Genomic DNA, 15738 nt, shown 5'->3' with positions numbered 1-15738 from the left:
CGTAATAAAGCTTCTAATGTATATTTTGTCCAATTAAAATTGACCAATCTTGTTTAAATTTCACAAACATATATGAGCTCTTTATAGCTAATATTTAGCCTATTTTCATATATGTACTATGCATTCTCATAGAGATATAGTCAAAAAATTAAAAAAATTATTTTTATGCACCAGTTTTTTCACCTAGTGTATAAAGAGATTCTATACTCGCTTAAATAATCAAAGACTCCCCATTAATATACCCAGCACTTCTATAACTCTTGCATCCCGCCTTTTGGCTTCTTCAACTGTATATTCATCTTGTATGTACAGGCGATTAAAAAAAGAAACCAGTAGAGGGAATCAGTACATTATGTTTTCATGTTTAGATAACGCGTAAGTTTAAAAAAAAACTAAAACAATTATAAATTCTTATTTACCGAACATATTATTTTAGAAGAAGGAAACGTTGGTTTGTTGGTTCTGTTCTATTCTATTTCAAGCATGAGCTTCCACAATCGAATGTACAATTTCTCGCGTTCATTGAAGTCATGAGTCAACATACCACAGCTTCGCATGACTCATCTGTCCCTCTAGTAAAGCAAAGCAAGCCAATAGAAGAACAAACTGGCAATACTTCTATTATATACCCAAAATACGCTGTTATCAGTGTTTATGACATCGATAGGCAAGCTGGTCTTGTACAATACCCTGGAGTCGATAACCAGTTTTATGTTATATCCCCGTACTTTGTTTTCGATACTAATCTTCGCAAAACAGTTGGTAACATTTCTTTAATTTAAACCATTAAGCTCCAAATAAAATAAAAAAAATCAGCTCAAAGCTTGTTTGTTGAAAAGAAAAAAAAAATTCAATTAAAAAATTAGAAGCCCGTTTTAGCTCTGACAGAAATTCAAGCGCTGAAATATGGTAGCTAAAATACCAATTTGGTAGCTGTTACCATTTTTTTTTCGTAAAAAATTAAAAATCATAATTCTAAAATGAAGTTCATGGCTTAAATGAAGGGAATAAAAAGACACCCAAACATATAAAAATAATTTATATACCTTTTACTATTCACCTAGTTGCTTCTAGGCTTAATTCTAGGGATTTAAAAAACATCTCAACATTGCTAGCCATCTGGGATGCACCCTTCCTTAAATGTGGTTGGCTGGTTCAAAAAAAATCGGTAGAAAAGCTGCCAATTTTTCTTCATTTACCATAATTTTCGCCATAGTGATAAGAGCTTTCTACAAAGTGTTCACAGATTTATTCATTCTGTCTTCTTTTTTACCTCCATCTTATCAACACGTTGTAAGATGGAGTGAACTACATAGGCTGCATTACTTAGATCTTGTTCGTTGTACTACTGTTGATGGTTTGCACGACCTTTATCTTGGGACAGCAAAAAAAAATGATCAATAACTGGAAATCACAAAAAGATACAAATTCTACAAACACCTTTTTAACCAGTAAAGATCTAACCGAAATAACACAACAGGCCAAAAATCTTATCGCACCTCCACAGTTCTCAACATTAGATGCCAAGATTTCTTCTGGTTTTTCAATTGAAAGGTGATGAATTCCGTTCCTGGACGTTGGTGTACTCGTCGTTGCTTTTGAAAGGAAGAATAGTAGGTGAACACATGGCTAATTGGCTACGATTCGTCAAAGCAAATCAATTACTCTCCTCTCCTTCAATTACTTTGAATGAAATCAATGATGCCCATCACTTACTCGTAGAATTTGTGAAGTCCACTGTAAAATTGTATGGTGCCAATTTCATTACTCCCAATATGCATTTACATTTACATTTATGCCAAACGATTCGTGACTTCGGGCCAATGTATTCAACCTGGCTATATAGCTTTGAAAGAGCCAACGGAGATATCAAAGGAATAGCAACAAACTCTAAAGAAGGACTTGAATTTACCTACATGGAGAAATACCTTCAGCAAGCTCACATGCTGACTATTTCAACCTGTTGCCTAAAGAAATCAAGCAGAATCCTATGATGATGAATGTACTGATGCTTTTGCTTCCAATGGTCATGATTTTAATTTTGATTATGAAAACCAAGATGCAATGGATATCGTATATAATAATCATGAGCAGCAACAATATCATCAAGATTCTCCTATTGCAACTTTTGATATAGCAAGTTTTCTTTTGAATACCGCTGTGAAAGCGCCAACTTGACTGGTTGTGAACCTTTGCCTCCTACTTGCTTTCCTTTAAAGTTGAAAAAATCGATAATTATGGACAGACAACATTACAATTACCTTCATCATTCTATAAGACATGTTATGGTCAAAAATTTCAGGTGATAAATGTTTCTGCTCTTTCTTCTCCTCTGCTGGCAATATATCCACTAGTGTTATTGTAACAGATCTAATACAAAATTCGATCAAATCAATCTTTTAGGTCAACAATTTACTTCTATGGATTGCAGAAATAAACGTGGATCGTATGTACAAGCAAAGAGTCCAGCTAAAGATGGTGTATTTCGTATAGGAAGGATTTTATATTTTTTTAGCATGAATTAAAATTCCCTGGAATAGAATTATTTTGTGATCAAGATGCAAAACAACATGTTTTCGCGTTTGTTGGATGGTATGAAGCTTCAGAAAAAGAGCTTGAATCTTTTTCAGCACACAACATTGAAGTTTGGAGAAATAATTTTGAATCTATTAGCTCATTATCATCAATATTACCAGTTCAACAAATATACACTTGTGTTGCTGTAGCAGATTGTATTAACGATTTATTTTAGCTGTTCCGTTACTTAAAAGAACTATTGAGCTATAGATATTTATACGTAATATATATAATACTTTATTAATAAATTCTATTAAATACAATTATAAATATTTTTACAGTATACTATCAGTATTTTTATTTAATGCTTCAAGTGTATATAATATTATATATAAAATATAAACAAAAAAAGGCTAAAGAAATTATGTACTAAAAGCCCAATCATGAAAGTCTTCTTTATCTAAATAACTTGGAAATAATGCTTCTGTAAGAATAGAGCTATTTCTAACTAACTTGCCCTTTCTTTTCAATTTTTTACTAGGATCTTCAGGATAGTTTCATTTATAGTCAAGATTGTCCATTATATTCATTAAACTTCACGAAATAATAAGTATTCAATGTATTAGTGTTATTTAATCTCTATAGTATTAATAATACCATTTGAATTCTAAAGGAAGGACGTAGTACCTTAAAAATTAAATTACCATCAACGTCGTTATCAACAATTTCTTCTTCATCTGATATCCAAGATGGAATAATTAATCTGTCAAGTCCTTCATAATTCTCCCATTATATACATCTTCATGTTCTCTGATCATTTTTTACACTGAGCGAGTTTCTGTATTTAAATATGATAACAACAACATTATATATTATTATATGTTAAACATAAGAAGTATACAGCTATCAAGTATTTGTCTAACATTTACGGCTGCTTTGCTACTTTTGACTGCACTTTTAATTTTTCTAATCTCCTTTTTGTCTATAGATAGTTTTAATTCTTTCTTCTTATTATAGAACATTTCTGAAAGAATTCTTTTCAAACGACTGTCTGAAATAGAGTACTGGCCATTATAAATTTTGCCGTAAGCAAATAAACTATCCCTCGTGCTTTTGTTTGCATGGTCCTTATAGGTAGTATTATAGTCAAAGTGCCCATTTTGTGGCAGCTCCTCAAGTTCTTGTCTGATGATTGTCTATTATATATTATAGGTAATAATTGTAAGTAATTTTTTTTTAAGGCTGTAAGTAATTATAACATCTATTTACACCAAAAGCCTTAACATTTTCAGGAAGATCCTCTAGAGCTAGTTTGTTTGCGGATTGACCCATCCTCGCCAAGTTTCGTTCTCAGATATATTAACAGTATCAGTCAGCATGTCGATTTTATTACTAAGTTGTTGGATAAGCTGATCCTGCCTATTCAAAACTGCTTCAATTCTTATCTGTTTCTCTAATTGATACTGAACAGTCGCATCTTTTTCAGATACTCTATCACTGCGTGTACTACTACTATCATTATTTGAGGGAACAAGGATGCTAACATGAGTTGTTCTCTTATTACGCCCTAACCTGTCTTCAGATATTTAAATTCTTTTTTTGGCATTAGAGGAGTTAACCATGTTATTATTAGATGTTTTAGTGTTCATTAGTTATTTGAAATTGTGCTTGTAATTGATATAAAATAATAGTAGAAGAAAAAGTATATCAGAAATTGTGTACAAAGCTACTCATATATGAATACATTGTTTATTGTAATTAGCTTTTGTAGATTTAACCTTCATTTTATTTAAAATGCAACCGTTGAATAACCTTAAAAATATAACAGTAGTAACCAAGATCAAAATAGACACATATTAAATAGTATAATTCATAAAGTTATTTATTTTATATATCTTTCAAAGAAAAATAGTATTGTAATTAGTAATAGAAAATCATAGCGATATGATAGCCTTAATAGAACAAGTAACCCTTAGAGTATTGAAACACGACTGATCATATTCAATGTATTTCATATTTACGTTTTTGAAAAAAAGATTTTTGTTGATATTTTCCTTTTTTTTCTCTTTTATAACACAATCCACCAAGTAAATATCAAAATATTGTTTATTATCTACTTTTATATTATTCCAAATAAAGATTAATATTTGTTAGTAGTTCTTGCTTATATTGTTCTTTAACTTTTAATATTTTTTTATCCTTGATATCTACAATCTTTCTTTACACTAACATGGTTTCCCTATTGAGCTAGTAGTAGATCTTTTTATTAATTTACGTTGTTTGATGGGTAAAGGTAAATAATATTTTCGTAGAAAGAATGCCTGATATCGATTTAACTCTAGTCTTTTAGCGTGCAAGTGAAAATAAATATAGTCTTTTTACTGTTTATCTATTTGCTAAATATTCAATTAAAAAAAAACTTTTTAATAAATATGCTTTATTCTGTAAGACCATTAACTGATACTGTTCACTTAAATAACTGGAAGCTGCTGTACCCTGACTACTGACTCATTGTAAAAGTTGGCTTTGATTTATGATATATTAAAAGAGATTTATACTATTTTCTTTCTGATTTACTAATTTTCATCTTTCTATTTAGCACTATAATGAATATTATTCTCATTCCGAGTGAAAAGTGGGCTAAATGATACTGGCAAGTCTCTTACACATTATTCTGATCTCTACTCTATCTCTGTATTCTTTTTTACATACATATTTTCTACGCCTATTTTTTTATATGTATTTCTACTATATACACCATTATATATATACAATGTATACTTCTTTAAGCCAAAAAGGAAATAATAAAGGCATAATTTTAAATAATATAAAAACGTTTTTGGGAATAAATTAAGCTCTATTTCCATCTGAATTACAGAGAGGCATGAAATATATTATAAACACAACAAATAAAGAAGCGTTGAATTTAAATAAATGACCCATAAAATAATATAAATGATGCTCATTTACTATACTAATAATATAAAGGATCAAGCTAATAAACGCTGTATTCATAAAATAAAAGTGGGTAAAAGTCGTAATTTCATCATTGATTCGTCATCTTGAGAGCGATTAAACTTACGTTAAGTCCCAATAGTGAAGAAGGTTGATTTAACCAGTGAGTTTAGACAATAATCGCTGCTTCATGTTAGTTTTGTTAGTGTTTTAATGTAATGTATCTGGAGGAAAAAGCAGTAGAGGTGACACGAAAGTGGTCGTACAAAGCTTCTTCAGCTATCATTTATGTTAGTTAATTTTTTAATTAAATCATAGAAATCTCAAAAGTCGGCATAATTAATTCACTGTAGATATCTACATTATAGTAGGCTTTAGATACAGTCGTAACGATTTATTTAGTATATCTATTTTTTATGCACGAAAATTGGCATAGGTCATTTCGTGGGCATAGGTCTGAAGCCTCATTTTTGGTAATGTCTACGTTCTTTTAGGGTCCGACAACAGCCACAGAAAAAAAAAGTCTGCGCTTCCTCACTAAAACTCTCACATTATTTTGCCAAGCAGTGGTGAAGAGGCTATTCTAACGAAAGTTGACAAAATCACCCATGATAACATAACATAGTACTCAAAAACTTAAAAACATCATTTAAAAATTAATCTATTGATGATAAAGTATGATGGGCTTATTTTTTGGATAGTCATATTTCAACTATTCTTACATTATTGACTAGCGGATCAGGAAGGAAGTAATTGTTCTTTGGTTTTTCTATTCATAATAAGGAAATACCTATTTTGTTTACGTGTTTATGGTTATTGTCAACTATGTACAGCGACTTACGAACATGTTTACATTATAGTTCAGAACTGCAGCTTAAATTATTTAAATAGGATAATGACATATAAACTAACTATAGTTCTTAGTTCAATATATGAATAGTGTATATTTGTTTTTGTAGCATAAAACTTAAAAATACAACTTCTTCTTATTGTGTTCTAAATAAAGCTCATACGATTATTATCAATCTTTAACTTCTCGTCCATATGTTTTTCGCAGGAATTTGTGCGCACATCAGCTAGGTTATATTTGTATTCATTCTCTTTTTTCGGCTTTTATATAGTATAACTAATAGTCAATAATCACCTAATACAGTAGGCAGGAAAACGGAACGAATTTTTTGCGATAAATGATAAATACACTTATAGATTTAGAACAAATAAAGCAAAGTATGTAAGAAAAACTGCATTCGAAAAAGAAAATAATGTGCTGTAATTCCAAATAAAAGTAACATATTTGAATGGGCTAAATTTGCTTTATATCAGAGCCTGTAATCAACGTGTACATCTGTTCGTTTTGTTAGGTTTATTAAAAATAAATTAACTGATTGAGTACTAACAATTAGTTGTAATTTGTCGATTATCAACTATAATTAAGAATAATGATTAATCAGCAACCTAATTTAATAATATAAAAGAGACTGATTCTTTATATTTGATATTTGTTACTACACATATATTACACTTACCATTGTGCTATTATATTATTAATGTTCGCTCACTTCCACAAGATAAGCAAAATAACAACGAGTTTTTATTGCAATCATGTTGCCCATACTCGGAAATTATGAAACGTATACCGGGCGTCAAAAAAATACGATTTATAACTATAAGAAAAGGTTTTTCCCTGATCGAGAAGCTTCATCTAGTGGTAGGAAGATGGTTGTAGGTGCAACTAGCCGTTCTTATATTAGAAAGAAGTTAGTAACAGGTGAGTTAAGAACTGCCAAGGATGTTCATCGTTATTTGGTGTCTACTGGTTATGATTTAGGCTATTCATCATGTCTCAAGATTATGAAGTCCATGAATTTTGAAGCAGCTATAAAGAAGAAGAAGTCTTTTTTGAAGCCTGAGCATAAAAAGAAGCGTTTAGCGTGGGCCAAAGCTCACCAATATTGGACTAAGGATGACTGGAGGCGTATGGTTTTCTCTGATGAAACAAAAATCAACGTTTGGGGAGTCTGACAGTGTCAAATACTATTGGAAGCGTCCTGATGACAAATTGTCCTTTCATCATTTGGACTTAAATGTTAAAGGAGGTAATGGTAGTGTAATGATGTGGGGTTGTATAACCTATGATGGTCCTGGTTATGCCTGTCAGATTACGGATGGTACCATGAAAAAGGAAGATTACGTGCATATCTTGAATACTACTCTAAAAGATACCCTTGAGTGGTATGGCTATGACCCTCAGCATATTTATTTCCAGCAAGATAAGGACCCTAAACATACCGCAAAGCTTACAAAGCAATGGTTAGCGGATAATAAGTTCGATATTGAGTCTACTTATAGTTGGCCACCTCAAAGCCCAGATTTAAACCCTATAGAACACATTTGGCATCACCTGAAGTTAAAGCTTAGTGCTTATCCAACCAAGGCTAAAGGAGTCCATGAATTATGGGAAAGAATTGAAGAACAATGGGCTACTTTTACAAAAGAGGATTGCCAAAAATATATTGACTCTATGCCAGCAAGAATAAAGGCAGTAATTGATGCTAAGGGTGGTTATACTAAGTACTAAGGAAATTTTGATGTACCCTGAAAAATGGTCCGGATGTACACTACACCTTTAACCTCCGATTTTAGTATATTTTAATCAATCATATTTCTTGAAATGTATATCAATAAAACTAGACAATTTTCTCTTTTAAATACATTTTGTTCTGTGTCATTTGCTTTATTTGTTCTTTAGTTATAAGTGTTCTTGTCATTTTTGTCAAAACATCCGGACCATTTTTCCGCCTACTGTATGTACTAGCATCATCGACTAAAACATCTCTTCCTGCTTGTGTCATTTGCTCTACCGTCCAAGAATTACTGTTGCAATTGAAAATAGCTAACTTAATTATTGATTGAACAGAAGTCAAAAAAGAAGCCAAAAACGTGTCCGCAATACGCTCGTTATCCTTGGGGATACCGGCATTGTATACTGCTTGAAGAAACCTCTTGGAATAATCGGCCAAGGGCTCACCAGACTTCATGACCATAGTAAATACTTGATCGGTATATTGATGTACAGCGGTTTTGGAGCTGTGGTTGTACTTGAAAACCTTGCGAGCCTCACTCCATGATAGGGACAACTTCATGTTGGTCTCGTACCATGCATCCTCAGAAACGGGAAGACAGAGGGGAAACAAAGTTTTCCAAACCAGTTCGATATTACGACCGGAGGACGCAACAACTTTCTCAAAAGTTTTCAGGAAGTGCTCGGCAGACTCGAAAACCTCTTCAGAAGGGAAGGGACGGACTAAGCTCGAAGCCAACTGAAATTTTGGTAAGTCTTTTCTACTGAGTGCTAAACCCCCCAGCGAAAGAAGAAGCAGGACGAGTCTCTCTGATTTGAGGACTAGTAATACCTAGGATCTCTTGATATTTTCTCAATGACTTAATATTTTGCTTGAGGAATTCTATGGATCTCATAGCAGATTGTGCTGCAACCTCATTGCCTTCGGCATGGGCGCGCGAAAAGGTTTGTAAATGTTGGGTTATCTCTCTTCTCATTTTAAGGAGATTTTCCTCAACCAACAGCTCGTCTTGACCTGCACTATTGGCGGCAAGAGGCAACAAAAGATCATCCAAGTTGGATTCATCCACAACCGAATTAGCATCTACTAACATATCAGTAGCACTATTCTCTTCACCTGTAGAAGAACCAGAACCAGAACCAGAAGAAGTAATTGTGGTTGTAGGACCAGAGGACAAAGAAGAGCCATTCTCCAAGAAAGAATTCAAATCGGTATCCAACAAGGAGGTAACGGCAGAACCAGAAGCAGAAGCACCAGAAGTAACAGAAGCAACAGAAGAGTTCATTGTAGTAATGTTTGAAATATTAGAGTAGTTCACAGAAAAAAGATGTTTTGATTAGCAAAGATAATGGAAGAAGAATAGACAGAAGACAAGTCTGTGAAAACTTCGTATAGTTTATTAAAGATAATACAAAAATTGTACAACGAAAATTATATGGAAAGATTGAGGGTTATTTATATGTTTTTACAAGGTAAGTGTTATCAATGGAAATATGATTCAGATAAGCAAGTTTTACTATAATAAAGTGTTTTTCATAAAACATTGTCTCCGAATAATTCTGCGATCAATGAGATATATCTTTATTCCTTTTTTCTCCCTGAGTTGTCGCTGTTCCTAGAAACCTAACGAATCATTATTATTGGACTGCGACACATCAATATTAATTCTCAGTGAATATGTCTAGCTGCAACAATACCAATTATTTATGAGCTACTATCATTATCATTGTATAAGATTTCATTATTTAACAATATTCAATATTATCAATGTATATCTGATATGTATTACTCAAGAACAATTATGTAATTGAATACACCAGTCATAATCCTGTTTGAATTATGTATATAATTATTATTATTGCTCGAACATTCTAACAATGACTATTATTAAAACTGAGTGTAGAATGAATATTACGCTGTGAAGTTCAATATACTAGTTTTATATGAATAACCTCTTTATTATGTAATAAATGATGGTTCATTTCTATTAACTTAGTTATAATAACGACTACAATCATAACAGTATCATTTCCAAATATTTATTCTTATAACCTTGACAAACGATTCATTAATATAAATACAAGCAGTTGTGTAGACATAAAATAATCTTTAACTTTTTTTTAACTTTCAATTCTTATTCTTTATTTTAATTGAATAAAACAGTCTCAAACTATACTTCCTTCTGTTCCCTTTCTCTCTTCTTTTTCTTTTGAATATTACATTCCATCACAATGCCCATCACCATGCTTGACTCTAACATCAATATGATGTTGTCTCAATGGGTCGCCAGGTCTTGTCCGGTAGTATTTGCAGCCGTCTGACCTCAGATGTTGATTTTACTCTCGTCTGAAAATACTACACGTTTCCAGTCATCAATAGTCCAATGATGATATTTTTTGGCCCATTTGTATCGCTTTTGTTTGTTGGTATTGCTGATTATAGGCTTCTTCTTTTTTATTGACGCAAAAAAAATCATTGATTTCAGAACATTAATTGCTGTTTTGTAGCTAAAGTCATAACCCAGTGACAGAAACATTTTATGAGCGTCATGAGCAGTTAAAAGGCTACCGTTAAGTAGTAATCGCCTAACCAAAGACTTGGATTCCTGGGTGATAATAGGTGGTCTTCCTGAATGGTTACAAAGAATATCAGGAAACCACTTCTGTTTATACTTGGAAATAACGCTTCTAGATACACCAAATTTACAGGAAATAATTGTTAAAGATTCCCCTTTAATTAGACAAGCTTTGATATCCAATTGAAGTTCAGCGGAAAGGACACGAGTCATGTTAGTGCACTAACTCAAAAAATGGTTTCAATGTTCTCTAAAAATTCAGTTTTTTTCTTTTTTCTTCACATCATTAAACTGAAACGGCCAAAAATTGAAAACAATAATAGTACACATATATTTCTATTTTTGGTAAAAATTTCTTCATAGTCACGTGCTATATGATCAACTTACTGGTTTTGAAAAATGATCACTCCATTGAAACCATTTTTTGAGTTTTCTATTTTTTTTCATAAATTTAATGATTTCATGTATAGGCTAATGCGAGGTCTGTGAACTGCGGAGTTTGAAACACATTTATGATAAGTTCAATTCAAACTCAGACTTTTACATATCTGTGGCTTTTAGCGAAAAATAAAATTTTCAAAGAGTCACGTGATTTTTGTCATTTTCTGCCTGCACTCTAGCTGTGTTGTATTTGTACATACAGTGACTCACAAAACCGGCCCAATGTTTTGCACTTTTCCCTTTAATGATGTATTACTCGTAATTGGGACAAGCTACATACACAATTCTTATATCATTATAATCGTTGAAAAGCTCTCTCTATATATATAGTCTAAAATGGAAATAATATTTAAAACTCAGAAAGAAATTAAAGTTTAAAATCATGATGTACATTGGGCCGGTTTTGTGACTCACCACAGGATTTAGAAAGTAGTACCACAATTTGGTATTTAATTGTACCCAGCATATTATAATAGCGAAAATTGTGTCCAGTGACCCCTATTAACTATAACCAAGGTAAGTTTTGTAATTTTTCATTTTTTATTTGTTACTTACATAAGCATTTTTATGTAAGTATGCGCGTATTATCTACAAAGACAAGAAACACAATTATTGCCAAGATTAATGCCGGAATTTCTGACCGACAAATTGCTGATGAAGTGAAGGTGGGTAGAGCAACTGTGTCTCGTATCAGAAAGGAGGTTTTTCCAGGACGTGGGACGCTAAAAGGAGGTAGACCTATTAAACTTACGGAGACTGAAAAGCACTATTGTGTCCATAAGGTCACTAGAGGAGGTCTAGACAATGCCGTACAAGTCCAAAAAGCACTCAAAGCAGAGTTAGACAAGTCTGTGTCCGCCGAAACAGTTCGCCGGGCTTTAAAATAGGCTGGTCTCGGATCTATGGAGAAGGAGGCAAAGCCTGCACTCAGTCAAAAAAACATTAAAGAAAGACTCCGCTGGGCTAAAAAGTATAAAGACTATACGATCGACGATTGGAGAAGAGTTATATGGTCTGACGAGACGAAGATAAATCGTTTCAACTCATACGGTCGTGTCTGGGCTTGGATTAGGGATGATGAACGCCTTCAACCTAGGCATGTCAAGCAGAATGTCAAGCATGGAGGTGGCTCCGTTATGATTTGGAGTTGTATAACTTGTGTTGGAGTAGGATGGATGTGTAAAATTGACTCTACGATGGATGGTCAGCTTTACACAGAAATTTTGAAGGATGAACTTGAAAATACAATTGAAATGGTGTGTAAAGAAACAGGATTAAAAAGAAATCAACTTGTTTTTCAGCAGGATAATGACTCTAAACATACGTCTTTACTTGCACGCGAGCATTTTAAAAGCCAGCAGTATGAGCTAATGGATTGGCCCTCACAATCTCCAGATCTTAATCCAATCGAAAATATGTGGGCTCTTTTGAAATGTAAGTTGAATGAGTATGATACTCCACCTAAGGGTATTAGAGAGTTGTTCGAAAGAATCACCCATATATGGTATCACAAGATAACCAAGGAGGATTGTTTAAAGGTTATAGACTCCATGCCAAACCGTTGCAAGGCAGTTATTAAAGCTAAAGGTCATTGGACTGATTATTAAATATAAAATTATTCGATTAAATAAAAATTAGCTTATGCTCACAAAACCGGCCCAATGTACATCATGATTTTAAACTTTAATTTCTTTCTGAGTTTTAAATATTATTTCCATTTTAGACTATATATATAGAGAGAGCTTTTCAACGATTATAATGATATAAGAATTGTGTATGTAGCTTGTCCCAATTACGAGTAATACATCATTAAAGGGAAAAGTGCAAAACATTGGGCCGGTTTTGTGAGTCACTGTAACATAAAGATATAATAAAACATAAATTATGTATTTATTAAATGTAGAACCTACAAATGAAGCCCTGATTAAATTAGCAATATGTGAAATATACTACCAGATCATGATCTGTATCATGACTGTCGATAATGTCATAAAGAGGTCAATATTTAACACAACACCAATGAAATAGCATCTATATATATCATTTAGAGCTACCAAGAAAAGTATAAATAGCCAGATAGTTTTTACAAGAAGAATATTTAGTTTTTTTTTATTTTAATTTTTTTCTAATAATAATTTATTATTACTTGTGCCTATGCCTCACGGTTTATTTCTGTCTTCTTAACCCATACAACAAGAAAATTTTGACTGTAGATGAGACTGATCGTATCATGTTTAAATTGGATGCTAAGCTTGTATTAGATCCTTAAACTAGACTAAGTTTTCAAATTTGAGATCTTGGGATCTTGGGATCTTCGGATCTTCAAACGTTGAAAAGTTGAGATTTTGGGATCTTGAGATATTAAAATTTAACATTTTAGGATCTTGGATCTTGAGTTATAGGTTAATAGCATCGGTCATCCCTATTATGATCTTTTTAATCTGAGTTTTTTTTTGCACAACATGCGTTCCTGAAAATAATTGCGCAGCGTATCTTAGAATTTCATTCTTGCGAAAGCTTGATCCTTTTTTATTTGAAAATATTTGAAGTTATTCAACACTTATTTTTCGTATTTTTTTTAAAAACAAAACAAAAATTTATTATGTCTTCTAACGCTGGTTTTCAATCCCTTTTCTCCCACTTTGACAATGAAGCAGGTAATCTTACTTTCGCACCTATGGACGGGTTGATAAATGATATTGTTGAGGAGCAACAACATATTCGTGTCGTAGATGATAGTCTTTCCATAAATACGGTAATGGAGTGGGAGACAAGTCATCCAGCTGCTGAACCTAACAACAATTCAACGATGCAACTTCTGACTTTTATGGAATACAGAAATATCATTTCTGAAAGCGAAGCATCTCAAGAATCAGAGGTGCCTTTGGCTGAAACACCTTCTGCTGCTCCGTCTACTTCTGTCACTCCTGTTCGCAGTAAAAGAGGAGCATATCGTAAGTATACTGAAAAGCAAGTCCTGGATTTATTCCATTTGGTATTCGAATGTGGTATGACAGCAAAAACTGCTTCTGAGAAGACTGGTATCGTCATTAGAACTGGTCAGAACTATATCCGCCAGGAAAGACTTCGAAGAGCGGCTGAATACGAACTCCCTTCTGATGTCTCTGGACAAGTAATTGAAGAGAAACCTCTGAAAACAGGAAACAAGAAACTTTTTGATGACCACTCTAAGTTCTTGGTACAACTTTATGAGAAAAATCCGGCAGCTACATTGGCACAAGCTAGGGAAGCCTTATGCAAAGAATTTGAAGGCTTGACTATCACCTTGTCTGGGCTTCAGAAGCAGTTGATGAAGAAGTGTTGTTTGACTATGAAGAAGCTTGAAAAGCTGCCCGCGAAAAGATGCTCTCAAGATACAATAGAACTTCGTTGCGAACGTCTACTAGAATGGCAATCTTTAGACGACTTGGATTATTCATCTAACTGCGTTTTCCTTGATGAGGCGGGATTTAATATGCACATCAAGAGAAATTTTGGCCGCTCTGTTCGCGGAAAACCAGCAAAGGTCGAAGTTCCAACTCAACGGGGCATCACCTTAACAATGATGGGGGCTATTTGTGAAAAGGGTGTGGTGAACCTGACTTTGAAGAAGTCTGAGGAAGTAGTTTCGAAGAAAAGAAAAACTAAAGACGGATCATCGAAGAGCATCAATGGTCGAATCGGAACCCGAACAGAGCACTACTTGGAGTTTATTAGCAGTATGTTGATAAGACAAAGATAACAAAAGAATAAGACAGAATAAATCTGTGAAAACTTTGAATAAAACTTTTATTATCAAAATGAAAATTAAAAATTAAAAAATTAAAAAATGAAAAAACTCAGTTTTTAAAAGATGAGTGCAAAATGGATCCTTATTTATATCTTGTGGAGAACGGGTTACTTCGAGACAGGAACAGAGTGAAGATATCTTGAAAGAAGAATATTTCCCATAGAATAATTAAAATTATTGTGTTAGAGCTCTAGTCTTTGCCCTGACTGAGAATTAATCTCAGTTAACTCTAATAAACATTAAATTATTGGTGCTTGATTTAGCCGGTTATTTTTCTTGAAACAAAATAATAAAATTTCGTTTGTTCATACTTGTGAATGATATAGGAAAGACACTTTTGATATATAGATTTATATTCTAACCAGCTTCTTTATGTTATATTCATTCCTCAATGTACTACTTAAATGAATTTCATTATATTATATAGTGTATTCAATTAGAATAGAGTTCTCATAGATAGTATATGATTATATTTATAAGTTAGTATTTTAGACAACATTAAATAATAATGCATATATATAATTAATAGGTATAATCTATAATTCATATATCTTTATCATTAATAACTCCTTACACTATGTCTTTCTTATCATTATTTTGTAGAGTTAGTATTTATTATAACATTATTTTTTCTCATCACAAGAATGTCTTATAAACTGAAATCAAATAATATTGTATGCATAAAGTGTATAACTAATAACTATAATATCATCCGGTTCTTCATGACTCTGATTTGTACATTATAAGATATTATGTAATACATCATTATATACACAACACAGTACCATGGATATTCTTGATGAGTGTAATATGCAAGGTCGTTACCTCGTAATGGATAATGCCCCAATTCATACGTCTAAATTAGTTCGAAGTCTAAT

At 32.6% G+C, this 15738-nt stretch overlaps 2 protein-coding genes across 2 annotated transcripts; one reads left to right on the top strand and one right to left on the bottom strand.

Moving 5' to 3' along the window:
* Positions 1-1393: 1393 nt before the first annotated feature.
* BX663DRAFT_555396 (uncharacterized protein) lies at positions 1394-2752 on the top strand (the record flags this gene model as incomplete). Its single annotated transcript, XM_051531616.1, has 5 exons — positions 1394-1554; positions 1974-2140; positions 2220-2302; positions 2355-2487; positions 2541-2752. 5 exons carry the CDS (start codon positions 1394-1396, stop codon positions 2750-2752), a joined length of 756 nt encoding a protein of 251 aa, XP_051379049.1.
* A 119-nt stretch (positions 2753-2871) lies between these two features.
* On the bottom strand, positions 2872-4393 carry BX663DRAFT_523041 (uncharacterized protein). Its single transcript, XM_051529462.1, has 6 exons — positions 4137-4393; positions 3911-4073; positions 3787-3866; positions 3441-3713; positions 3175-3300; positions 2872-3035 (listed from the first exon to the last, which is right to left on the bottom strand). Exons 1-6 carry the CDS (start codon positions 4164-4166, stop codon positions 2940-2942), a joined length of 768 nt encoding a protein of 255 aa, XP_051379048.1. The 5' UTR covers positions 4167-4393; the 3' UTR covers positions 2872-2939.
* Between the last annotated feature and the right edge of the window lie 11345 nt (positions 4394-15738).

This window comes from Cokeromyces recurvatus (assembly GCF_025118155.1).
Source record: "Cokeromyces recurvatus strain NRRL 2243 chromosome Unknown BX663scaffold_34, whole genome shotgun sequence".
NCBI classification, from domain to species: domain Eukaryota; kingdom Fungi; phylum Mucoromycota; class Mucoromycetes; order Mucorales; family Mucoraceae; genus Cokeromyces; species Cokeromyces recurvatus.
The sequence above is the reverse complement of the archived record's forward strand: the minus strand, read 5'-3'. Positions and strand labels throughout refer to the sequence as shown.

Excerpts from the sequence above, each read along its gene's own strand:
- BX663DRAFT_523041 (XM_051529462.1), bottom strand. The coding sequence starts at position 4,166 with ATGAACACTAAAACATCTAATAATAACATG. Across the intron at positions 4,074-4,136 it reads AAACATCTAATAATAACATG|AGAACAACTCATGTTAGCAT; the intron begins GTTAACTCCTCT and ends GGGCGTAATAAG. Across the intron at positions 3,301-3,440 it reads GTAGCAAAGCAGCCGTAAAT|AATTATGAAGGACTTGACAG; the intron begins GTTAGACAAATA and ends ATATAATGGGAG.